The 26,915-nt window shown below is 32.5% G+C and overlaps 1 protein-coding gene across 4 annotated transcripts in view; it reads left to right on the top strand.

Moving 5' to 3' along the window:
• Window positions 1-26,915, top strand: part of LOC128997906 (latrophilin Cirl-like) — a 181,555-nt gene that overhangs the window by 147,430 nt on the left and 7,210 nt on the right. For 3 of the 4 annotated variants that reach the window (XM_054423717.1, XM_054423715.1, XM_054423718.1), the window contains 13 exons: window positions 306-498; window positions 5,263-5,369; window positions 6,569-6,832; window positions 9,434-9,729; window positions 10,691-11,018; window positions 11,502-11,752; window positions 12,814-12,941; window positions 13,995-14,220; window positions 14,528-14,693; window positions 16,291-16,505; window positions 18,333-18,436; window positions 19,470-19,514; window positions 22,273-22,441. In XM_054423717.1, the coding sequence (XP_054279692.1) occupies window positions 306-498; window positions 5,263-5,369; window positions 6,569-6,832; window positions 9,434-9,729; window positions 10,691-11,018; window positions 11,502-11,752; window positions 12,814-12,941; window positions 13,995-14,220; window positions 14,528-14,693; window positions 16,291-16,505; window positions 18,333-18,436; window positions 19,470-19,514; window positions 22,273-22,441 (2,492 nt within the window). The remainder of the gene's footprint in view (window positions 1-305; window positions 499-5,262; window positions 5,370-6,568; window positions 6,833-9,433; window positions 9,730-10,690; window positions 11,019-11,501; window positions 11,753-12,813; window positions 12,942-13,994; window positions 14,221-14,527; window positions 14,694-16,290; window positions 16,506-18,332; window positions 18,437-19,469; window positions 19,515-22,272; window positions 22,442-26,915) is intronic. The other variant, XM_054423716.1, reaches the window with a different exon arrangement.

Genomic DNA, 26,915 nt, shown 5'->3' with positions numbered 1-26,915 from the left:
TTTAAGGGTTACAAAATAGTCATATACTGTAATTGAAAATGTTGGAGTAAAAGCGACATATTTTAGAGTATTCTTGCACTGGAAGGTTTAGTGGTGTTCTCTGTACTACAGTACATGATGTGTTTTCTGACAATTATTGATATTACCAATACGACTTTTGTTTCCTTTAGAGATCTTTTCCTCGTGAACTTCAGTAAGAGTTGCTGGTGGTGTTTAACTTATTTTGAATGTCTCAAAGCCCTGTCTTTGCATCTCTTGATTTGTAAACTAAATTGAGTGACTACAATAAGTAATTTTTGTTTCAGAACAACACCGGTACGACACAGCCTACGCATGTGAAGGAAAAACGCTCAAGATCGAATGCAAAGACGGAGAACTCATCCATTTGATTAGAGCCAACTACGGAAGGTTTTCCATCACCATCTGCAACGATCATGGAAACACAGAATGGAGTGTCAACTGCATGTCACCAAAGTCTCTCAGAGTGCTCCATAGCAAGTAAGTGTCCAAGTTCTGCTACTGTATAAGTATATAGGTACTATGATCAACAGTAGGGTCTCGATTGTCTAACCTAAAATGGTCGAGGCAACGTCGAATAACTGAAATGGTCTGATAATGTGGAAACTTACAAACAATTCTTTTATCATAAATCTTTAAATTCATTAAGTTTCTTTGTTGTAAAACCAACATTTTGCCCTTTTGAAGTCATCCTCACAAACAAAATCACAAGTAACCGACGAAGTAAAAACGCTATAGTGTACAGTCCAAAAGGATATAGCATCAGATTACATCATACTTGATCTTCCACAGCGATTGGATTGAATGGCCAATCAACCAAAGGTCGAAAAGCCAAACTATTCACCCGTAGCCATAGAAAATAAGGTACAGAGGAAACATTCAATGTTACACTTAAGTGGTGTCTAGCACTAGTCGCTGGTGTCTAAGGCAAAGTCCAACACCACCCTTATCGCCCTCATGTACTGCAATGCTCATGGTGGAGGAAGATCCTGTGCAATAGGAATTTCTACACAGTGCTCGCAGGTCAGGGTCTTCCTTGCTCGTCACAAGTATATTTCTACCACAACATACTAGAGCTGAAAGAGCAGGATCGTCCCATTAGAAAGTTTCCTCTGTGCGGTAGCAGAGTTTAAATCTAGTGTTAGGGTGGCTTAGAATCAGTGGCTTGAATCAGGGCTTTTGTCATTGAGGATGGAGTTCAAACTCTGGCAATCGCTAATGGCTTTTATAGTCTGTATGATGGAACCTGTCCGCTTACCCTCCCTTTAACTGGGGAATGGCCAATGGTTTAAATCCCAGGTGAGTCCCAGGTATACGAAGTGTCAGGATACAGCTTCCATCAAACAGACTATAGCTATATTAATGTCGTTGTCCAGGGGATTGGATCCTGTCTGAAGCTTTACGTATACCTCAATCAACATTAAAATAGCTCTCGGGGAGAACAGAAATCACAGTGATAGATATATTTATTAAAAAAAACCAATATTATAATTAAATTATATCGAGTAGTCAGCCACTACTGTACTACTATTAAAGTGCAACTAAAACTGTACTGGAGGTTAAATCATAGTACTGATACTGCAGTATAGTAAATTGTTGGTAAAAATAGTATGCCTTTGAAATCATATACGCTTTCAATGGACTAACAAACACTTAGGGTTGTTATATGTCAAGATGGCCACCGGTGTTTGTTCTCATATTCTGGAAAGGGCATTAGGTTATTAAGATGTCCCGTATTAAAAAAAAACTAGTAAAATAAAACTTTAGGCCTACAAAAAGCTTGTAGATAAACATTAAATAAACAAAAATTATAAAAATTTAATCTTTCTTTAGTTAGAAGAATAAATAATAAATATTGTATCATTTGTGGCCAAATAAAGTTAGATTTTATAATTAGCTCCCCATTAGAATGTTCTCCCCTGGACGGGCTTTATGCTAAGCAAAAATATGGCAACTTTAGTTTCGCATAAACTAAAAGAAAAGTTCAAAGTGGCAAAACTTTCTGTACAAACATTTAGAATCAATGCAAGCATTTTGTGTGCCTAGTTCAATGGTCTGTCATTATAGTACATATAAATAATGACAACATAATGTAATTCTTTGACTAAAGGAATGTAGTGTTTCTATGACAATTCTCAGAAAGCATAGCATTACTTTTGAAAATAAACTTTAACTAACAACCATTTGTCTTGATTAAATTGAAATTAATTGTTATAAGGGTTGGTTTAATGAGGGAACAACCAGAGAAGATAGATCTTAATTGAGAAATAGACCACCAACAGTGCTTACTAGCCTAGGACAGTGGGAAACGTTGTTGTACAGAAAATTTTGTATTGAAAAGGAAATCTGTTTGTGGTTTACGTTTCTATTGTAATTGAGTACGTTTCTGACAACAAATAATTTAACTACTAAAACTAAAGCAAATTCTTTGAAGCCTATCATTCTTTATGAACATTATTCAGTTTATACTTTGATTATTACAGATTTTTTAATGAATCAAATAATTTCTTTTCTTAATTGTTTTTCTGAAATTTTACCACCAGCACAATCTAGATTATGAGAGTGTTTCCCATAAATTTACCATAAAAATAGTTTATATGTGTTTCGAATTAATATTTATATAAAAAATACCCATATGGTAACAGTTTTACTTTATTTAATGTTATAGTATTATTATTACCTACTTTATAACCACATAGTATAAACGGACTGTAAAATATCCAGATATTTGTCTAGAATCTCACATAACGTGAAAATGATTTATACATTTTCACTGTTCCATTAGAACAAAGGAATTAATTGTTGAACATACATAAAAAAATATGAATTGTAAGGAATTGTAAGGAAAGATAAGGTAAATAGAACACAACATGAATATTACATGTTTGTGGTGCAGCTAAAACTAACTACTTCTACTATGTATTTTCTCAGTACAGATGGAAGAAGATAGAGGTGATTTCTTATCTTATTTTCAGACAGCTTTAAAACCTAGCAACTTATCCTTGGTCAGACAGCCTTTGTTCCTTTGCCTTGAGCTCAGTAAAGGACATTTCAAAAAACTATTAACAAACCCATATCTACCATGTCACATACCGTATATTGAATTTGATAGGTAAATTTGGTTAATTAATTAGAAGAGATATTTTAATTTATGAAATCAATAACTTGTTATATAATTTATAAGATTTTTTTTTAATTAGGTGTACACGTAAAAAGCCAAAGAGCCAATATTTTTAATATAGACCCTGAAACCTTGGTACATAAACAATAATGCTTAAACCTTAAACCTTAATATAATGCTAGTTAGGGGCTGCTTATGTATTAAATCATAGTTGTAAATAAAGCACAACTAAGCACCTTGAAATAATAATTTTTAATATTTTTTTAAATATAATTTTTATTTTTTTGTTATTTTATATTGGCTATATATATTTTTAAGTAAAAAATATATAATAATTATTTCAGGGTGCTCAGTTGTGCTTTATTTCCTACTATAGTTCAAGTTATAAGTAATATAATCTGGAAAATCTAAGGTTAAAAAAAACAACTTTTACAATTAATTATTAGAATTTAATATGTGCCAGGAATTCTTTTTATAGATATGATATTAGTTTGCTATAGTAGGTTATTTAGTTTTTTCTTACTGAATGAAATAGTACAAAAACATTAGGACATGAGGCTGGGAATCTAGCTGATGAAAGAAAACCCTACATGTTATGCTGACTTTTGTAAGTAATGTTAACAAAATTTAAAACAGCTGTTTACATTTAATACAATTTTATTTTAATTGCAGCAGATTTTCAAACCTAAATAAACAAAGTGAAAAAGAGTACATTTTAAAGTATATTAGACTCATTATTTTTTTGGAATCTCCAAAAATGTTGTATAAAATAGGAAACATAACAATCGGTTAATAACTTGTGGATTATTTTAAAATTATAACACCCTTAATTTTATTACACATGCATCACATGACGTGATCAATTTAATTTCCAAATTCCTGTTATCTAAATTATTTGTATTATTGTGTTTTAAACAAATTCCTTAGGCGTTGCTTTTTTTCTGAAATTTGGATAAAAACAAAGGATTATTAAAAACATCCACCCTGAACCCACAGAAAGATTACTCTGTGTGGGTGTGTAAATCTGCTCATTATCTTGAAGCTTCTGATCCTCTTTGTTAGAGGGAAGAAAATGTCGGATTGAAACTGTTGTTTCTTGCCCATCTGGATAACGAATATAAGCCAATTCTGTCTGTTGCTAGGGTATTGCTTTCTTTACCAAATGGTCACTTTTACAGTAATGGAGTCAGTTAATAAACCCCTGTTTGGTTTAGAGTAGGGATGGAGTTACTAATCATTTAAAGGTTGCTTGAGTCATGAAGTTAGATAATATAAATATTTTGCTGATATTTACGATGAAGTTTTTAATAAGGAAAAGTTGAACATGACAAATCACACAAGGTTTTTCTATACCGTACCTTAAACTAAAATTTGAAATTTGTGTTTACAAATCTTTTTCACTTTGATTCGTACCATCTCAACTTTACAGACCATAGATGATACCGAATTGTGCCAGGAATAGTTATTGACTGGGATGGATTATCTTCTCATGGTCGTTTGGCAAACTGACAAAAGAAAGAGTTGAACTCATTTGTTTTCTTATTTGCCTGTGGATCATTTGTCAGGCTTCCATTGATATTCAGAGTGATTGGCTTAGGCATTTCGTTATTTTTCATGTTATGTTTCCTTCTGTTTTAGAATCATTTTCTGATAAAAAATCTGTTTGTTGGTATTATTTAGTTTGATTCATCCTTTCTTTAAATTTCTTTATAACTTTGAAAAATACTGTAAATTCCTCTTCATTAGTTGTTCAAGTATATTTGTATTAGTCTCAAAAATCATGGGGGTTATCCAGTCATTTTAATTTGATTTGTGTTGAATTATCTAGAATGTTCAAGGAACATCAAAATGGTAAATTATAAAAATGCTATATTTCTGAAATTATATTTTTCTTTAAACATTATACTAATTAAGAAGTCTTGCTTTATAATCTTTGCAATCGTAGAAGATTACAAATATCTTGAGCATTCCAAATAGATCTATACGAAAAAATGTTTTTATTGTTTGTTCCTTAACTATATTTAATGTTAATGTTAATAAACAATTATATTTAATTTGTACATTTGTGTATGCTATTTATTTTATTGATTGGTTGTGAGTTACATGTTGTAATGTTTGTGTAGGTGCACCCAACACCAAAACTGCAGTATACAGGCTAGCACTAGTCTGTTTGCGGACCCTTGCCCAGGAACACTCAAATACCTGGAAGCTCACTACCAATGTGTACCAGGTATGTACTCTGGTTGTCCATATCGTTACATAGTGTTTCTCTTTTGTTATCCTCTAGTGACAATCATTAGCCTACTTGCATCAATACAAGTGAATATGATTGGTTACCTAAAATTAAAAATGGAGGCACGATTCTAAATCTTATTTTACTCGCAGGTTTTAGGTTTCTTCACGTAGTTTCAAAACAATCTTTTTAAAGACAACATTACGTACATGAAGTTACCATCTAGTTAAATTAAACCAATTAGAAAACCTGTAGTAGACTTATACATTGCAGAAATGTCCAGTAACAGTACATCTAATGGAAATAGAACAAAAATTGGTTTTCAAGTTAGTTGATAAAACTAGCAACTGTCTTGTTGTTATAAAATATGCTGATTAACTGGGGTAGACGATTAAATCTCAAATGGGAAAATGGGCTTTACATGAATCCTACTATTGTTAAACAAGTGGATACAGCTTGCTTACTAACCAGAAGGTAGCTGGTTCAAGCCCAAGAGAAGAAAGCTTTTTGAGGGTTTGAAAAAATCCCCTAAAAGATTTTTAGAAATTCGCTCTGTAGATATTTTTTTTAATTAAAAAAGTAAATATTTGAATGCACTATTTACAGCCTTTTTGTTACAATGTAAGTAAGGTTCTATAATGATAGTTAATGTAACCATTTGCTGTGGTTTACAAGTTTTCATTTCAGTTGGGCTTAATTGAAATGCCGGTTTATTTGACAGAAATCAGTAATTTATCAGCGCGCTCTGTCAGTGGCTTAGTTCAACTAGGTATGTTAATTTATTATTTTTTAACTTGCTACTTCTTAACATCAGAATGAAATGTCTCGTCTTCGTCAAAGTTTATGCTCAATGGTCATGGAAAAAACAGCCACTTAGCACTTGTCTTTCATTCATAATAGTTTGAATAAGACTAAATTCATTGCCATTTTAAAATATTGATGCAGTGATATAAAATACCATGTGAGGGAGACAGCTGGTCTAGTGGTTGAGTGTGTATTCAGTCTTCAAGGTCCTGGGCTCAATTCCTGCCAATCACCAATGGGTTTTATCGTTTTATGTGATAATGCTGCGACACTCTTAGATCTAGCCTGAGGTAATGCGTAAAACGGATCCAGAGTCTAGGGTCCTAGGATGAGGAGGGGAGCAAAATAAAGGTATTGGGAACACTAGTTATATATTGTAACTGATGTTGCAGCCGCGATGACGACCACCACCACACGCCCCAGTCCGCCCTGGCTCATGACTTCTCAGCCGAGTGTGTGGAGCACCGCCAAGCCTGTGACAGTAAGGCCAGGGCCACCCCCGCCGCCTCCCATAGTACAGTTCTCTCCTCCCACATCTACTAGGCCTCCATCTCCGCCTGCCCCGCCTCTGGACCTGGACTCTGATGAGGCTGAGGAGACCACCACTCCTCCTCCGACTACAGTCACCTCTTCCTCTACTCTACCCTCCACTACTGGTGAGTTACTTATATTGTATATCCCTCAACTTCCCATCACCATGGACGTGCTAGCTGGTCTGTTATGTTAGTCACAGGGCAAGCCACTACAGTGATACGACAGTGTAGGCGGCCTGTCTCAAACCATCCCAAGACGCTACCACTGGCTGATTCAATGTTAGCCTATACTCTATTCTATTCATCTTACAGTATAGAAGTAGTATTGTATCCATAATCACTATATGTATTTCAAATCACAGTTTCAGTGACACTATCTGTTCCAAAAACATCAGCCCTTGCAAAATGGTCCCTGACTTTTTACTTTCAATGATTTTTGTTATTATTGTAACTTCAACCGTACCGTACATAACTCATAATTCAAACATTAATCAATCATCAATCAACTTATACATATTTCACCGCGTTCTTTAGTTACCTAAGTGTTGAGATATAGTGTAAGAAGACTCTGAGGATTTCACCAGGTAGTGAAATACTTATAGGCCTATAACCCCAATCAAAAACAAAGGCAACCTTAGAGATAAATATTGCTCTTAAAACTTGGTCTACAAATAATTTATTGAATTACTAACTCAAAATATCAATCTATAAAAAACAATAGGTTACATAAATAAATGAAATGTTCTCTAGCCCCTTATGGGGGTCATGAGGACAGTTGGCCCGACTTGTATGGCAATAAGATGATGTTTTCAGTAATGTCAACAGCAGGACTATCTCCAATAAGACCTTTTACGCAAATGTGGAATGTAACGCAGGTTAAAATTCAATTAGCCTTCAGATAAGTTATCTGATCCATAAAATACTGTTAATATCAATGTTAATATTATTAGGTAGTAAAAAGATACAAGTTTCTCTATGCAGCAGGTTTTATTGTTATGAAGTAGAACCCCTCAGGCATCCATCAGGTGTTTCTGGACTCACTTTGTAAGGCTGGTTCTCTGAATCCTTAAAAGGTGTTGTTGATGGCCTTTCTCACTATCCCTCTTTTTCCAGTGTTGTGATGTGAAGGTATTAACAAACCACTTTTTGACTTATTTATCTATAGACAGGCTCTACAAAATTTGGTCGCATCTTCTTTAAATGAGATTTTGCCCATTGCCTTTTACACAGTTGGTTGGTTTATCTCGCCTAGGCTCGGGCTCGGCCCTAAGTAGCCAAATATGTAAATTACAACCAACCAACTGTATATAAAAAACCCAAGAATTCTACTATTGTGGTAATAACTTCCGTTTCAAAATTGCTGGAAGTTCTGATTTTCTAAAGCTTCTATTTTTATTATTATTCAAGAAGTGGACTTTGCAGTAACGTCATGTAGCAACAATTCCTGTTCATAGTTCAAAATCTGAAACTTGAATCGTAAACAATATCCCAGCAAACTCTCGATTCAAATTAGTATAGACATTTCTTTTACTCAAGGTAAAAGGTGAACAAAAGCAATGAAGACTTTCAATTTGAAAGAGTCTGTTGACTAAACCAAAATGAGCTTCAATTTCAATTAATGATGCCGCTTTCCAATTTGTACTTTTATACAGGATAAGTATTATATTACATATAAGCTAGCTTCTAAGGGAGTACATACCTTTTTATAACTGTAAAGTTACACATTTGTATTTTAAATAACTGGTGGAAACATAACCTAACTTTTTATTATACTTGTTCAAAAAAATGTATGTGAATCCAATAAGTTTTTTTTTTTAATGTAAGACTATGTAAAAAATCCCAATACGTGCCTTTGAAACACGCTCTTTAAAATTGTTAAATATACTCACAACATTGCAACTTCACAAGCAAGTAACTCATAAAACTTGTTGTAAAGTTGAACATCAAACATGATATACTGTGTCAGACATGTTAAGAGAGCTTAGATTTCATTAGTCTGAATCTGACATTGGCTGAATCACCACATCAAAGTTATAACCAGCTGGGCTAAACTAGACTAACACGGATTGAATTATAGCAGTAGCCTCAGTTGCAACGGACTCTTCAATTAGTCCACATTTCTGCACTGATCAAATACTATTTTGCCCTATAGAACCACTAGAGGAATTAGATTTGTCTATGCTTTGTGCTATTTTAGCTTGGTCATAAGCAAATTATAATGGGGTTATTGTAAATCTCTTTCATTGCTTAGAAAATATGTCCAGGAACATTTTATTTGTGATTTTTATATTAAGTTTTTCAGGCAAAATAATTAACTGTGTTATTTTTGTCACATAAGGATAAATAAAACTATTGAAGATTAAACCAATACAAACCTAAAACATCTATGAAATGTTTTTGTAGTTTTATATATTTAAAAACAGATTGTCTTTCTACATCACAGTAAAATGGGTTAGTTGTTGCCAACACTTAGCATTATTTCATTAGTATTTGGTGCATTAAATTTGTTTATACTCTAAAAGTATAAAACACTGTAAAAGTAAGCATTGATGTATTCAGTTAAGTTTTTAATTTTTGTATATAATATAAATGTTACATTTATTTCTCTATTATTTTTTATAGTTACATAGTTACCTTTTAGGATATGCGACCAAGGTTAAGAGAGGAAATACTGTATGAGGAACCACTAGAATCTTTCTTGCTGATGGTGATGTTTCTTTACAGGAGAAGTGTACACTGGGGAGAAGGTGCTACGAGGAGAGCTTTGTTCTCCTACATCTGCGAGGGGACTGTACTGGAACTGGACCCAGGTGGGAGACCTGAGTGCCCAGCCATGCCCGGGGGGTGCCACAGGGTTGGCTAGGTGGAGGTGTGTTCCGGGTCCAGACCCAGCCAGTGACCCACACAGACACCCGGCCAGTCCAGACCTTAGCGAGTGTCGTAGTGTGTGGCTCACCACTCTAGACAGCCGCATTACTGAGGGTGACACCATTATCAGCATAGCCAACGACCTCTGCTCCGTAAGTATTACTCAATGGTTTTTGTGGACATTTTCCATCACATGTTATAAACCACTAGGTTTCGGGATCTCAAATCTGGTCTTTTTGCATGAGAGAGTAAAACAGAATCAGATTAGTTTACAAATCCAATCAAAGCTGGTAAACGAAAAACAAAAACCTCTTAGAGAACTTACAGTAAAAAAATCCTGAAAGAAAACAATAAGTACAATTAAAGGATAAGAGCACACAATGGTGGTGGCTCCAACTATGTAGACTTTGTTTGCCACTAATCGTGTTGGTAAATGTTTGCAATAATCCTCTAAATTACATGAACTCACTATGACCAAAAATTAACTTGAAACCAATAAGTATTACTTAAAATATACCTTGCAGTTCTCAGAACAGCAGAATGAGCACTCTTGGAATCCAAGATCCTAGCTGAGCTACATATGCTCTAGTTATGATCTCTTTTGATAATGTACCCACTTCCACTTGTAGACAAGACACTAATGTAAATCTGTGTGGTATTAGTTAAGTTTCTACTTCTTATCCATGCATTGTTTTATTATCTTGTTGATGACATATCAGTTGGTATTTGTGTTTACGAGACCACTGTGAAAATAAAATAGATTATTTTTAAATCAACAGAGATAATACCGTAAACATTTTGTTTTTGTTCTGTATTATGCATATGAAAAATTTGAACTTGCATATGACTTTAAATGTTAGGGGTTTCCCTTGATCAATTCTCACACTGACTTTTAATGCATTCAGTTATAGTGATATAGAAATTGGCAAGAATTTGGTCTCAAACCACCCTTTTAACATCATAGTTTATTTCACAGACATCGTTTATATGGAAAAATATGCGTGGATATGATTTAACAACAATCTTCGTGAGAGGTGAAACTCTGTCTATGACGATTTACAACCTTCCTCGGTGTCACTGTTCCTAGATTTATATTTACAACCATTGTTACAGGTAACGGAGAGCAAAACTCTGTACGGAGGGGATATGATGACAACCACCAAGATTATAAAGAAGATGGCAGAGAAGATGTCAATAGACATCCAAACGTTCCCGGATCCTAGACAGAGAGAGGCGATCGTGACTGAGCTTCTACATGGAGTAGTCAAGACCAGCAGTAACTTGCTGGACAGTTCACAGTTAGCTTCCTGGCGAGATCTTACCCACAAGGAGCAGATGATGGTCGCTACTTCATTGCTCGTAGGGCTTGAGGAGAACTCATTCCTCCTAGCTGACACCGTGATTCGGGAAAAGACTGTTACCCATGGAGTCAAAAATATATGTGAGTATTTGTCAGGAGTGGAAACTTGGAAACATGTAGTATTATTTAGTTGTCTACAACTAAAGTTTTTAACTCCACATTGGGTAAACAAAGTTAACCTTCAGGTCTTAAGCCAAAATCAGGTTTCTTTGAAAAGCATTGATGTTTTAAAATCAATTGTAGGATTTATACCATATTGTACATTATCTTGAAGCGTCCCCTATGGACACGGTGAAATTGTGAACATCTTCCTTATCGTAGATTTTTTATTTAGCCGTCATGGAATACAAAAATATATTTATTACCCAACTGACCCATTAACCCCTTGTATACCACCAATATTGTTAGATCCACCAAAGTTGTGACAATCAGAATCTGGAAAGTGAGTAATGAATTACCTATCCAAAGTAACCAAATAGTGTATTGACAACATAGGTATGCAACCTATGGATTAGGAATGTTTAACCTTCCAATTGTAAAGCACTTCTTCAATGTTTGTTGCAGTACTGAGTGTAAGAGTGGTAGAGCTTCGAAATGTTGGGGCTGAAGTATTCCCCGCCCCTGGCTCCCTTGAAGGGTTAGGGGCGGGAGGAGGCAGCTCCGTCCCCGGAGGAAACTGGATCCGTTTGGAGAGAGAAGCTCTCATGGAGAACAGCGAAGGAGGTCTAGTGCGTCTGGTGTTTGTGGCGTTTGATAGACTAGAGGAGATTCTACAACTGGAGTCAGCCAATGCCACAAGGCTCATCAACAGCAAGGTAATGTTCATAGATGAAATGAAACATTATTCTCGCCACACTACTTTGTTTTAATAGATATTCCACATATGAATTTAGTCCGGAAAACAGCTGCTTGCCGCCTGCTTTATCAAATGGGACTTCAGTACATACTTACTGTATTGTAATGAATTTTTACCGGACACCAGCTGATTTAAATTGTCAAAATAGTATATTACGTTACTAGTCCTGAAAATAAGTGTTTACCGGACGAGTGTGGTCGTTCCCGTGCGAGACGAAGTCGAGTACGGGATTACCATACGAGTCCGGTACACACATTTTGGACGAGTTACGTACGATAGTTTACGCCATACTACTTAATTCGTACAAATCCGTATATATTTCCACCAACTAAACATCACCAGCCATAACCTCTAAGAGAGGTTATGTTTTTGTTTATAACCAATCATTGCCATCTAAATACAGTATAATCAGCTGATTGGTGTCCGGTAAAACTCATTGCAGAACAGTATTACGCAATGAAACCCCATTTGAATAAGCTGGCGGCAAACAGCTGTTTTCTGGACTAAATGCTTGCGTGGGAAGTACGTCAAAATAATGTAGTGTAGCGTAAAGTATGTTTTTGTAAATAACTTAAATAAATACTTATACTTGCTGAAAGATGCTGTTGAGTAAATAAATTGTGGTCTATTGTAGCAGGTATTTGGTGTAAATGCATGGGAAAGTTTTATTTATTAACCTATGGTGGTGTTCCAGTGAAAACCTAGTGTATAGGGCCAGTCAGAGACCCCTATCACTTACACAGCTTTAACAAAGTATACAAATATATTAGACTTACACGTTTTGAGTGTTTTGACTTTTTATCATGTAATTTATTGTAGTCTGTCAGAATAAAAAAACTGCAAATTTGTATACACCTCGTGTGATTATTTCAATTTAATAAGTACTTCAAAATTTGTAGTTAGATACCTCAGTGTAATAAAAACTATTGTAACTTTTAATTTTTATAACATATAAGTAGACTATATACTAAACGTAGGATGTTTAGCAGGAACAGATTTAACCACTATCTTTGTTTACAGGTGATATCAGCCAGTTTAGGTAAGGGACGTCACATTCAACTATCAGACCCAGTCACCGTATGTCTCAGGCATATTCGTATTGAGAACGTCACCAATCCTACATGTGTGTTCTGGGACTACACGACGAGGTAAAGAATCTTCAGATGCACATCCTAGCAACTGATCACATTTTGTGCACTAAAATATTGTTATTGTCATGAGAAACACTTTTCCTATGCTCAAAAAATTACAAAATATTCATTAAAAAGAAATAAATATCAAACAATTTACTATTTCAAGAATTGTACTTTAATGTAATTTACTTTAATGTAATCTCACTAACATTTTGTGCAAGTGGTTTTTACTATGTAGTTTAGCTGTCCTATCTACGTTTTGAGTGAACATGAACATACAAAACATGATGGTATACTGGATGGTCAGTAAAATTTTATTATTAAAACATCCTAATTAATCCTGTACCATACAATTTAATTAATACAGTATCCCTTTGTTTAACCTGTACTTATGTAATATAACATTGTAAATACTTGATTTCTCTTTGCAAGTTTACAAGATACAAGCAGGCTTTTTACACACAGCTTGTAAACAAGCCCAGTGTACTCGCTTGATGACTACTATTAAATATATGTCCATAATGTTCTCTCTCTCAGTAACTTTCCATGCCACTCACTGGATTTTGAAAGAACTAGATCATAAAACTATCCGGGTCGCCCAGGAGTACTCATAGTTGCTTGTGAAAAAGCGACATGTTTTTGGAGGATTTTGTTAAAAGCCAAAGATGTATGTACTTGCCAACAAGCGTGCTTTATTACTCACAAGCTTGTAATCTAACCCTGTGCACAGAAATGTAAGGTTTGCAGTAAGGTGTGTACGGGACAACCGTGCGTTTTCAGTTCTAGTATCTTATGCCAGAAATATACTTTTGACGAGCAAGGAAGAGCCCAAGTGGCAAGGACTGTGCAGAAATTCCTATCACACAGTCACAGGGTCTTCATCTACCGTGAGCACTGTAGTACATGAAGATGGGGGAATGGAGTTTGATACTTTGCCCTTGTCACCAGCGAATAGTGACACCACTTAAGTGTCATTGGATGTTTCCTCTGTACCTTACTTCTCTGTGCCCGGTGTAATAGAGTATTAACATAACTTTTGTGATCTCTAATCACCACAACAATTTGCAGTTCATGGTCAGAGGAAGGTTGCCGAGTCGAGTCCACCAACTTGACTCATACAATCTGCAAGTGTGACCATCTCACCAACTTCGCCATCTTGATGGACGTCCAAGCAACATATCTGCCTCCTTCTCACACACTTGCACTTCAAGTCATCACCTACATAGGGTGTATCATCTCCGTCGTCTGCCTCATTTTGGCTATTATTACTTTTCAACTCTTCCGGGGCCTAAAGGTACGTCTGCTGCATATTATACATAATTTGGATTTTAATATGCTTTGATACATTTGATTATAGTTCAAAGTACTCAAAGTGCTTTGATTTCCTAAGGGATTTCAGTGTCGTTAAAGTCTTATTAACAACTGTGATCATCCACAATTCTAAATAGCTTTAAAAACTAAGTTGATTCACATTCTAACAGAACATTTAGGAAATACACATTATCTCTCAACTTGGGTTGTGTAAGAAATAAGAATGATTACTGCTATTGCTGAATAAAAAATAAAAGTAGAGCAGTCACTAACCTCACTTTCTGGTTCAGTCTGATAGAACGACAATCCACAAGCACCTGTGTGGGTGCCTACTTGTGGCGGAAGTACTGTTTCTGGCTGGGATCGGCCAAACAGACCAAGCCATAGTTTGTGGCGTCATCGCAGGCCTACTACATTTCTTCTTCCTCTGTGCTTTTGCCTGGATGTTTCTCGAAGGTGAGTACTCTAACATACATACATTATGGACATTTAGTACTCTTTTATGCATGTATTCTCTCGCTCCATAAATATGCCACGACATATTACAATAATTCTTTTAAATAATAAGTTTTTCTGTGCTCATGACATAATCATTTCAACCAATGCAGTTTGATATGAACATAATGTTTCCACAAACTTAAAGTTTCCTGTACAGCATAAATCACTTACATAAAAAGTGTCTACCTAACTTGAATATACAGGGTTAGGAAGAAGTGTGAATTCTTTGTCTTATCTTTTAACAGGCTACAACGAACAAACTTATTTCAGCATCACTTTAGGTGTGTAATGAATAGAAAGAAACCCTTTGTCAGTGTTCCAATTTTGCCTAGAACCTTTCTTTTTTTGGTGATACAATGTTTCAAAAATCATTAACTGAAAAACCACTTGAGTGACCCTAGATTTTAAAGGTATTTCTAAAAGAACAGACAAGTTTGAGTTTTTGGGCAATATATAATACGCTTTCTATTTCAGTTTGAATTTTGAAACCCATTTTAATCTTGGTGAATATTTATGCTTGATTTTTAGAAATAACATATCAGGCTTCACATTTTACATTTAAAAAAATAATTCAAAATAGAAAATTTCAATTTTTACTTAAGCTTAACATCGTCTTATTTGTAGTTTCAATTCACAGATTTAAAAACAAAAAAATATCCTTTGAAGAAAATACCGTATTAATCACTATTCACTAAAATAACAAAAACGATTTTTGTTGTTCAGTATCCAAAATTATGTTTTCATGTGTAAAATTGGCTAGTCAAAACAGCTAAATGGTTGTTGAAAATAATTTCTTGTGTTTGTAGCAGTTTAACTATCGGTGTCAGAAATTATTCATGAGCTGGGAAACACGAAAAGGCAATTACATTGGAAATAAACTTCTCGAGTACTGCAGTTAGTGTAGTTCTCACATGCACAAGTTGCTATAATCTTTCTAAGTGCCATAATTATAGAATTATTATTCTTTGGCTCAATATGAGAGTTACCATAAATAAGAATTCCTATTTTATCGTTTTTAGATATAGATATGAAAGGGGGTTTTCATGATAACTTGTTCAAACTATTTTTATTGTTTACAGTTATTGATCATTAAATTAATATCTTTGGATACTTTGTTAAAACTCTCTATTCAGCCTATATTGGTGTATCAAAATAAAATGTGCACATGAATAACATGAATAAGAAAATTTATTTTAATTTAGCACATTAATCATGCAATTACCATGATGCAAATCTTTCAAATATCGTTACTGTAAGTCAACTTTTATTGTGAATAAGTAAATTGTTTCATACTCAAAATGTTTTATCGAATAAAAAAGAAAACATAAAGAAAATTGTAGTAATTACAGTTTATGTGCTACAGTTAAATAATTTATCACAAAACAAAACTAATCTTAGAGCTCTTTTTCTCTACGGTTAGTCTTCCAAGTCTTGTCTAACCTACTGTTTGAGGTAGATTTTTCAGTTGTTATATTTCATTGCAGGTTTTCAGCTCTTGTGACACTTTTTGAGATATTTGAGATAGAGATTTTTCAGTTGTTATGTTATTTTGCAGGTTTTCAGCTGTATGTGATGCTCATTGAGGTGTTTGAGGCCGAGAAGTCGAGACTAAGGTGGTACTACATGTTCGCCTATGGAGCTCCCACTCTCATAGTTGCTGTCTCCTGCTTCATTGACCACAAGAGCTACGGAACTGATCGATATTGTTGGCTCCGAGCTGACAACTTCTTTATATTCAGTTTTGTCGGGCCAGTTATTCTTGTGATACTTGTAAGTACCTTGTGTGAATTCCTGTGTGGTTTTTTTCTATTCCTAAACTCTTTTCTCAATATTTTCTTATCATTTAAATTGTTATGTGAATCAGTTTTATGATCCAAAAATCAGCACTAGGAAATTTTAAATGTATCAAAAGATTTAATAATAAATATTTACAAGCTTGCTAGAAACAAAGTTACACTACACCAATAGTAATTTATAACTATACGAGATCTTTGTGTTGATTCTTTGGTGGCCGTTGTTAGTAAGACATATTAAAAATTCATTTTGTGGACACGCATGACAAATTTACAACTTAAAAATAAGAAACACAAAATTGTGCTATGTTGTCATTATATCCATAATATTCATAGACAACTAGTTGCAGTTGTTTATCAAAGAATTTAATTACAAAATCAATTACGTGATGAAACTAAACAAGCACATTATGTTATGCTTCATTAGTACTAAGAAGAAATTCCATTGAAAATCCCACCCTGATGGGACAGTTTGCGTGGTTATGAAAGTTAGCAACCTCTAATGTTCTCTAGGCTAATTCTGTTCCATACAACAAAGTTCTAAGTGGTCTAAAGTGACAGGCAACAGCATTAACCAGTGGCAGGTATTGACGCACAAATATCCAACTTGGCCATACAATGGACATAGTTGCTTCATCAGTAAACAGAAGTTTCTTTGGCTTGTCTGTATCTGAACATTCTGAACAGATATTTGTATTTGTTTTATTACGGTTATATTATGTTTATCTTGGTTAGTGTATTTTTTGCAATATAAACTTTTGATGTTGCACTTAACCTTTACCTATTCTTAACTAAAACTTCATTTCAACTTACTATATCTGTAATTAAAATTACTAACCACCTACAAAACACAGTATTTGTTACAAAATATTAAATAATGACAAAATATTAAAATATGTTCTAATATTTCATCCACTAATAATTTTGATAACACTTCTTAAGGTGTTAAGCTTGTGCAGTTGTTTGGATTTAAGTTTGAAATATAAAGTTCATTAGCCTTTATAAAAAAAATAAGAAAAATCTTTAGAAGACAACAATTTTTTGAATCTTGAAGAGCAACTATCAATTCCCAGCTTGAAAATTACATTTATAATGTAATATGTGACCTTAAATAGCTTTAAATAGTTGGACCAACACAGAAAATAAGTTTGGACAGTAGGTTTTAGGCTACTAACAGATAAAAGCCATAAAAATTATTCCTAAACTAAATTATGATCAATCTACCATTGAAGAATACTTTTTAACTCTTTAAATTCCTACATTTAACACAATACATCAGATTGTATATACAATACAATCTATCAGTGGGCAATACATCTATGACTGCATACTAATTTCTAAAGATAAGGCAGTAAGCTCTAAATCTTCTATATGCCACAAGTGTAACACAAGATGTAAATATTAAACAATCCCAACTCATCGTAGATCAATATTTTATAAGAAAAAACAATACATTTGGGAAAGAAGTGTTCTATGTATTTAGCAAAAAAAAAATCTGAAAATAATATTGATAAATTCGGTACATACGGGAATTTATAATAAACAAAACAATTTATTCTGTAGATGGGTTTTGCCACCTCTGATCACTTTTAGGCAGAACTAAAAGTATGTATGAAGACAATGGTGTTAAATAAATAGTTAACGCTTGAATACTGATCTATTTTTACAGCAATGGTTGACACTATTTATGTAATATTGTACAAAATAAAGATTTCTATTTCATTTGTTTTAAACACAATATCAAGCAAATTTCTGATTGATGGCCATGTTCTTCTTGTTTTAAATACCGTACTTTGTGTTCCAGGCAAATCTAGTCTTTTTAAGTATGGCAATCTACATGATGTGCCGACATGCCAATGCATCTGTCTCCATGAAGAGCAAGGAGCATTCCAGATTGGCCAGTGCAAAGTGAGTAGTTTAGACTCATTCTAGAACAACTTATTTTACGAGTGTGAAAACCTGTATTGATCAATTCCGCATGACTTCACTGTTTTCAGTCATTGGGTTTGAAGAACAACTGGTTTTTACTATAGTTTAGATTGTTGTATATTTAAGGTGTTTTAATGTGTTCAGCTAAAAATTGAGGTAACATGAGGTTTACAAGCTGTTATTGTTGGATTCAAATTATTAAGTAACTCTGTAGAATGTTTATAGATTTTTAAACATCCTTTTTATAAATCAGAGGCATCATAAAAATATTTTACTTTTTAACTAATACGGGACTAAAACCTGTTTACTCTGGGGTATTAACTCGCCATCAATAAATTTCAAACGTATCATATTCTGTGTCTTTTTTTAGATAATTGAGAAATTTTAACAATTTTTGAAGCCAACATTTTAGTCATGTTGGTCACTAAGTACGTGAAATGTTCAGCATATTTCACGTTTATTTAATCATAGTAGATTATGATATCTCCTCTAACTATCACAATAATTGTGTAACAATTAAACAGGACAGAAATTAAGTTATCTAACTTGTAAAAAGTATGTCAGTCACAACAGTGCTTAATATAACCATAAAGACTAATTAAATTTTGATAATGTCAATCAGTTCGATAGAAGTAAATATTTCACGTTTTGAGGCAATACATCCATTAAGTAAACCTGTATTTCAATTTATTACATAAATCAACATTTATATCCATCTTCATGGTGTTTGTTGCATCCACTCAAAAAAGAGTTTGTTACAAAGCTTTGTATTTTATCACCCTGTATAATGTTAAATTCCATAACCTTTTTACACTATTCTTAATCAATTGTTTTAATTTGGTCTGTTTGAATTTGTATGGTAATATTAATTTACAATCGACATGACAAATGTGGGTAACAGAGACTATGTTAAGTGTTAGATTGACAGTTTCCCCATTGATTGTATGGTGTTATGGTGTCCGTGTGACCACAGTACGGTGATTAACATCCGTGTTTCTCTTGCATGCCATAGTGGCGGAGAGGAGAATGCACTTCAGAACAAATTGCTATCACATCTGTAAGATCATTTCAATACAGTATTATGTTTATACCTGATGTGTAACATAGCTGTAGCTAGCTTGAATGTTAGTGTAGCTAGAAGCTCCGTTACGCTCTGTAGCTAAGCTCAGCTACCCTAGGATCACATCTCATTCTCATTCTCATGCTTCCTGATACCACATTTTCATCTTCTCCAATTATTTGTTAGCTCTGTAAAGATTTACAATAATATAAGTTATTCTTTCTTTATAGGATTATGTTATAGTTATAGGTTGCCTGTGTTACCGTTAGATTGATTCTTGTAGTTTTAACTTTGAAGTTTGTGGTGTAGAAAAATGAGCACAACTTCAGGTCTTAGATAAAACTACCGATTGATTTTAAAGTGACACAAGTAACCCATATACTGTATAGCTTTAATGGCTAATTCTGAAGATCCAAAGGCCAATCAATGATTACATAAAAAATTATAGCATTGTTATTGTTATTATTTACTTGGGCATTTTAAATAGAGCATTTTGGTTTAATAGAGGAAATTATGGTATTTATATTGTGCTTAAAATTTGATAAAGCAGTCAGAAATTACAGTAATTGTTTCTTTTAAAATCATATTTGTTACCATTAATAATCAAGTTTATCACAATGAATTAAATATAGCACAAAAAAATAAATTTTACATTAATAAAACCATTAAAATAAATTACCATGACTGTGGAATCTATTGCTGGGTTGTTATTTGTCAAGTTTACAGGTGTAGTAAATATTGTTAAATTCCTTGCTCATCTCAGCTGATACATTTTAATTTTTGTTGTTGTAAATTTGATTTAAGGTTGAGGTTGAGAACTTAAAATTCAGCACAATTTTGTTTTAGAGTATGATATAGTTTTTGTTGAGGCAAAATATAACATTGGCTTAACAATGTGGATATAAACTCATGTTAGTTCTGATTTGTTTTTAAGTCATATCATCTGTTGTGCTTAAATGCATTAGCTGAATATTTTTATGATTGTTAGTACAAACGAATTTTAAAAACTAATCATCTTTATGTATTGTAGGAATTCACTTTACTTACATTTTTTTTTTCTAATCGTTGCACCCTAATTAGGTTTGCATTATAGGCCTATCCCTTTCAGTTTCACAATTGTCAAATCCTACATCAATTTTTTTCTATGTAGTGATAATCTCGTACCTATTTACTTTTCTTTGTGCTTGATAGAAATTCATTGGATGCTTAACTATTTTTTAAATTTTTGCACTGTACAAATTTATTTTCTTCAAAACTTTGTTATATTTAGCCTTGAGATATCAATAACTTATTAATATTTTTATTGCTATTTATTATATAATTTATGATTAGTTAACCAAAATCTGAAAAAATTCTATATTGAAAAAATGTTTACATTTTATGTTTGTAGACTTAATGTTTGTATGTTCGTTATGTTTTTTTTATATATGTAAACATTTAGGTGCTCACAAATTATAAAATAGATTACCATTTTCACCTTACCATAAATTTCACTATTAATGACAAAACCTGTACTTTATAGTCGGTTATTCATACACAAGTGTACTGAAGCTTCATTTATATGTTTAATATTTCTCAAAACATTACTCTTTTTATCAACACTCAACATTTTTAGTAAACTATTGCATTCCACTGTTTGTTGTGATTTTTTTTTCAATTCACAATGTCTTGATAGTTTTATAAGGTTTTTTATAAAACACTTCCCATTGGTAGTGGTAATAAAATAGAATCGTGTACTTGTCTACATACACTCAAAACTCACACAAAAATATTTAAATGTTGAAATATAAATTGCATGGTTAATAAAACATTACTAAATTAAGATATTGCTATATGCTGCTGAGTTTTATACTAATGTACAGAAGAACTCCAACAATTTTAATCAATTTGGATCGTAACACATTCGGATACTCAACAATTTTATTTACTGGATTTTGACCAATATTTAGGGTATTCTACAGAAATTAGCCGAGCTTTTACTATTGCAATCAACAACGTGTCTGTAAAAATTTCGCTATAAAAAATTCACGCTTTAGCCGCGATCACGGAGGACGATTATGATTTTCCGTTAAGGTGAAGACGATGATGATGTTCTACAAGAACACGGAAGATGTGCAAGATTTAGCCGTGATCGCGAAAATCGATGAAGATGTTTTTGTAACCGCGGGAGACGATTATGATTTCTAAAAGACCGTCGAAGGTGTGCAAAGTTTTGCCGCGATCGTGATATACAATGATGATGTTTCCGCGACCTCAAGAGACGGTAATGATATCTACACAACCGCAAAAGAGAGGTTTTGGATTAAGCCGCAATCACGACATCTGTCTTCTTTAACAATGATTTCTTATTACTTTTGTTTTAAGTTTTTTTATTCGTTCTATAAGCGATTCGGATAGTTTGAGTTTGGATAATTGGAGTTCTGCTGTACTTATAATACTTCATATGGTATTATAATAATTTATTCTTGCGCAGTATTTTACATGTTTACATAGTCTTTTAATTAATTGAACTTTTAGGTTATCTGAACTTGGTTAAGATGTGGTGACTAAACAACGGACACCTAAATAACTATGACATAATGAAATATATCTCTTGAAACACAACCTTTCATAATTTCATAAATTTCAACTTAATAAATAAGGTTCATTTTAAAAGCAATAAGAATTGCCCAAATCTATGTAATTCCTGTTATTGCGCCTGATTGAGGCTTAACAATTTAACAGTGATTTGACTTGGCTCTGTGTGATGTTTCAGGGCCTGGCTACGAGGGGCCATCGTGTTAGTGTTTCTATTGGGACTCACATGGACCTTCGGACTCCTCTATCTTAACGAAGAATCCGTCTTCATGGCATACATATTTACAGTGTTGAACAGCTTACAAGGACTCTTTATATTTGTATTCCATTGTGTTCAAAATGAAAAGGTAAGACGGCTCATTGGACTCGGCCACACTACCACTCTCCTGTAGGCACCGTAGGTTAACTTGAAAGTATTTATGTAAATGGACTTGCAGATTGTATTAAATTTTTATATGAATGGTCAATAAATGATATGATTGACACTCTAGGCCTCGTTTATCCACCAATACATTTTATTTTTACAAGAGTGTTTTTATTTATGAAACTTTTATTTGTAGTTTAATTTTTCTTCGATTAATAGTATGCTTTTTTTCAATTGTTTTAACTAGTTGCGTCTTGACTATGGGAATGGAGTAAAGAAAACAATGGAATATATGAATTCCTTCAACGCTCAATACTCAAAACAAATTTTTAATACCACATTTGATTTGTATTTCCTTTGACTTTTACTTTATTGAAAGTCGATCTTTTTCTCATCCAAATAATTTGGTGTTTGTTGTGTATTATAAATCATTCTATCTCTGACATAGCTTCTTTACTTAAGATTTCAACATTTAATTGCAATACTTAATCAATGCGTTAGCTACTAAACTAACCTCAGACTTACAAAAAAATCAACCGCCCTTACTAAATTACAATACATGAATACATTATGACTGTCATTTAGAACTAACCCATGAATGTTCAGTTCCGTGGTGTTTTCGATATAGTTAGTCATTCATAAAGTCAGAATATTGGTGGAGCTTCAGCCATCATAGGTTAATTATGGTTTGAATCTCGTCTTTATTAAGTGTAGCGATTTGCAACTCATTGAAACTTAATCTTATTGAGAGTATCAGAATATTCGTAGCATGTTACATATCCGATCAGATATTTTGTTACCGATCCCTATCGTGTTTAGTAACACATGTTTACAATTTGTTTAGGGTTCTGTATACAAGTTTTGTGGTCGTAAGGTATAAAAAAGCAATGAGTTATAATCAAATTAGCCTATCTGATTAATGTAAATAAAAACTCAAAGATCATTGTAAGTATTTTCAAAGTTCAGAAATCTGTAATATTATCCTGTAATACTTGTGTTTAAAACTATTCATACAAGCTTAGTTGGGCAAAACCCTAACTACTCATTTGTTGGTTGCAGTAAAATAAGTGATAATTGGTATTTTTTGAATTATTTCATCTAACACATTCTCAATTCATAGTGGATGTCTAAAAAGTTTTACTAAAATTCACTAAATGATTAGATGGTTTAGGACAAAAACAAAACATACTTTGAGTGACTGAATTCATAGTGTTTTAAAGTCCATCTTATAGGTAGGATTCATAATTCTGTTTATCAATTATTTTAAAGCCGCCTCCAATCGAGTTAAGGTTCAATAAGATTATCAAATTTCACGACATAAGACACAATGTACCTTAAATTTGCTCAGTGGTACTGTGTGAGATTACGTTCAAAAACAGTACAGCTTATCCCTACAACGTCGCCTTCCCTGATGATAAAAAGCTCAATAAGTATTAAAATTTAGCAGTAGGCCATTGCATTTATAAGCTCAATGATTTTCTTGTTTTATAAATTTCCAAGTAGGCTACTAAAAACTTAAAACCTGCAACTAATTTCAAAAAATAAAACAACTTGAGATTCTTAACTTCAAGTTACCTCCCAAAAATTATCATTACTCCCTATTCAAATTTGGTTTTAGCAGGCTTAAATTCTTCAATACTTCTTCATTATACTTATTTTATTAACACGCTCTATTTCTAAGAGTAGTTCTAGCTATTTTTTCTGTTGTTAAACTTTTATTTGTCGATTAGTTAATATATTTTGGAATAAGTTTTAGTATGTCTGTATATTTCTGCTCTCTTAATCTTTCTCTTGTTGACATTTTTCCGCTGTTTAGCCTCCTTTGCATTTATATGTTCACTTCTACTTTTCTATGCCAAGCTAGGTCAGTTTGAAAACACATTTCATGCTTGAATTTAAATCTCTGCTCTTGAAAGTTTTATTTCAGTCCAGCCAATATAAAATTATTGGTTAAATAACAAATTTGGAATAAATGTTTAGAATATATTTGTTAATGTTTTTGATATTTGATTAATGTGTAATATAAAAATTAAGGCTTGTTAAAAAGTGTTTATAAAAATATAAAACTTTACAAACAAGTAGTTATTTTAATTACTCATAAACAATAAAGCAAAAACAATTTGACAAGATAAATAATGATTTGTAGTAATATAAAATCATAAAAATAAATTTATCTCTACCCATAGATAAATATTGTATTTGAATATCAAAAGTGCTATTGAAATTTTTTTAATAAATTTAAAAAAATCATACTACCTACTTAATAGTGAAAAAAATCATTAGGAAAAAAAACCTTAACTAAACCCTTGTTTGTTTATACAACATGTTTATAGACTTATAAATAACACCTCTATTACCTTTAAAACATTTATTCATACAACTTGTTCTTCTAACATAAATTAACTCATTTCATTAAGGATACAATTTGTTGTTAAATTATGCAACTAATTTAATTTGAAACAGAAAGACTGATTTGTAAATTACCATTTTTTTCTGGCATCTCCTATTTGATAACTTGGACTATGTTTTAAAATGCTCACCTTTAACCTAATCCGACACGAGGATTTTATTTACGGAAAATTGACTGAGAATTCAGTTATTTATAAAAATGGGGAATCGGAGGAGTCTAGGGGTAGTGGGATATTTAATGGGGTATTCATTTTAGACCTTGTTTCCTCTTCCATGCTGCTCAATTCACTTAACTACTTCATTCGTGAAAAATAAGGTAAGATTTTTACCTTTTTGAAATTTGATTTTTTAATGTTTCAACTTTTTTTAGATTCTTAGACACAAAAATATTTAATTGGGTTTTCTATTTAGTTAAATCACTGTACGCATCATGTGCATCTGCTTGCCCTTCTTAGAACTGTTAAAAAGTCTTGTTTTATTTCCAAACTTCCAAGTGAATTCTTACCTCTGAACAATTTTCTACACCTTAATATTAACATTAATTGTTTAGTTTTTATTCAAACTAAAAGCAAGCAGTAAAAAAATACAATAGGTACTTCAAGCTGTCAATTAGTTTTTTCAAACCAATAAAATATTTTTCTACATTACAGTGGGAGGGAGAGTTTTTATAAAGGGGTCAAAAACAAAATATTAACATTTAAGAATAATAATATTTTATCTAAAAATGAAAATAAATCGTAGTGCACTCGATAAATGATAGAGGAAGTAAATGTTTGAATAGATTCTTATACTTCATCTGTCAAATTTAAATTACAAAAACAAAACATGTTAGTCTAACTAATATTTATTTAATAAAAATATTGATATCTTATTTTAAACTATAAAAAGATATACCAGTTACATTTTCTCTAAAATTGTACTTGAAATTATATATATTTTTTTTTTTACTCTAAGCTTTAGTGATATGCAATTGAGAACTTGAAAATTAAATCTAATATTACTGTTTCTTTAAATTTAAAGTGATTTTAAATAGTTTCCTTAATCATCAATAATATTTTTTATTTTCCAAAATCCTAACAGGGGTTTATTCGTTTATTGTGCTTTAGCTGGTTTCTAGTTTCTGTGTTTGTGTAGCTTCTATTCTAACCCCTTTTTCACCGCATGACTTTTATTAATTTTTTTAAGTTGCTACACAAAGTGCAATTTAATGTTATTTAGAAATCTGTACATATTTTATAGGTTTCTCAATGTTATACATCAATGGTTTTGTCAATGAAAATTACTATCCAAACCGTTGTTGTCATCATAACATTAGATATCAAACCTGCCAATATCTTTCTAATTGTTATTTTAATCCTGAAGCCTTAACAGTGACAGCTTGAAGAAATATTTCTCTCAGCTTTTGTAATTTGAAAAGGTTAAGCCATATTAACTTTTGTTTTAGTCTATTGTACTAATGTAAAACTTTTGTTGTGTGCAGCAATCAGTTGAAATAATTTTAGCAATTTATTATTTTCTAATGTTTTATATGAAATTTGCTATTTATTAGAACTCCTTTCCTGTATGGTTTTTTGTAATCAGATTTACATTGTAGACAAGGTTAATATGTAGATAGGACATGTATGTCTTTGACAATTAATGGTTTGGTTAAAAAAAGTTAAACATTTTTATCTATAACAAAACTTGTACACACATGGCACAAAAAAATTTAAAATTGTTTTTAAAATCAAAACTTACTGTGCATGTAGGTTCACTATAAGGATTACTATCTCTCCTTTACCAAAAGTACAAGTTATTGTGGTTATTCCATCAGCATTTCTTGCCTATTAGTTAGCAGAGCATACTTTCTTTTATTGTGTGTCCCTCCCCTGCATATGCTTAGTAACTGGTATTGTTTTGAAGATATCAAAAATAATTTGACAATATTTATAACTCCATTCTTCTAAAAACCCATATAATACCCTACATTTCTTTTCTCCATATCCCAAAAAAGTTTGGTTACAAACTCTAATTAAGTTTTTTTTATCTTTAAAAATAATGCATACAAA

Source organism: Macrosteles quadrilineatus, unplaced genomic scaffold (assembly GCF_028750875.1).
Source record: "Macrosteles quadrilineatus isolate MER2022 unplaced genomic scaffold, UCM_ALF_1.0 Scaffold_7__1_contigs__length_78375512, whole genome shotgun sequence".
Classification (NCBI taxonomy): domain Eukaryota; kingdom Metazoa; phylum Arthropoda; class Insecta; order Hemiptera; family Cicadellidae; genus Macrosteles; species Macrosteles quadrilineatus.
Note: the sequence above shows the minus strand (reverse complement) of the source record. Positions and strands in the feature narration are given on the sequence as shown.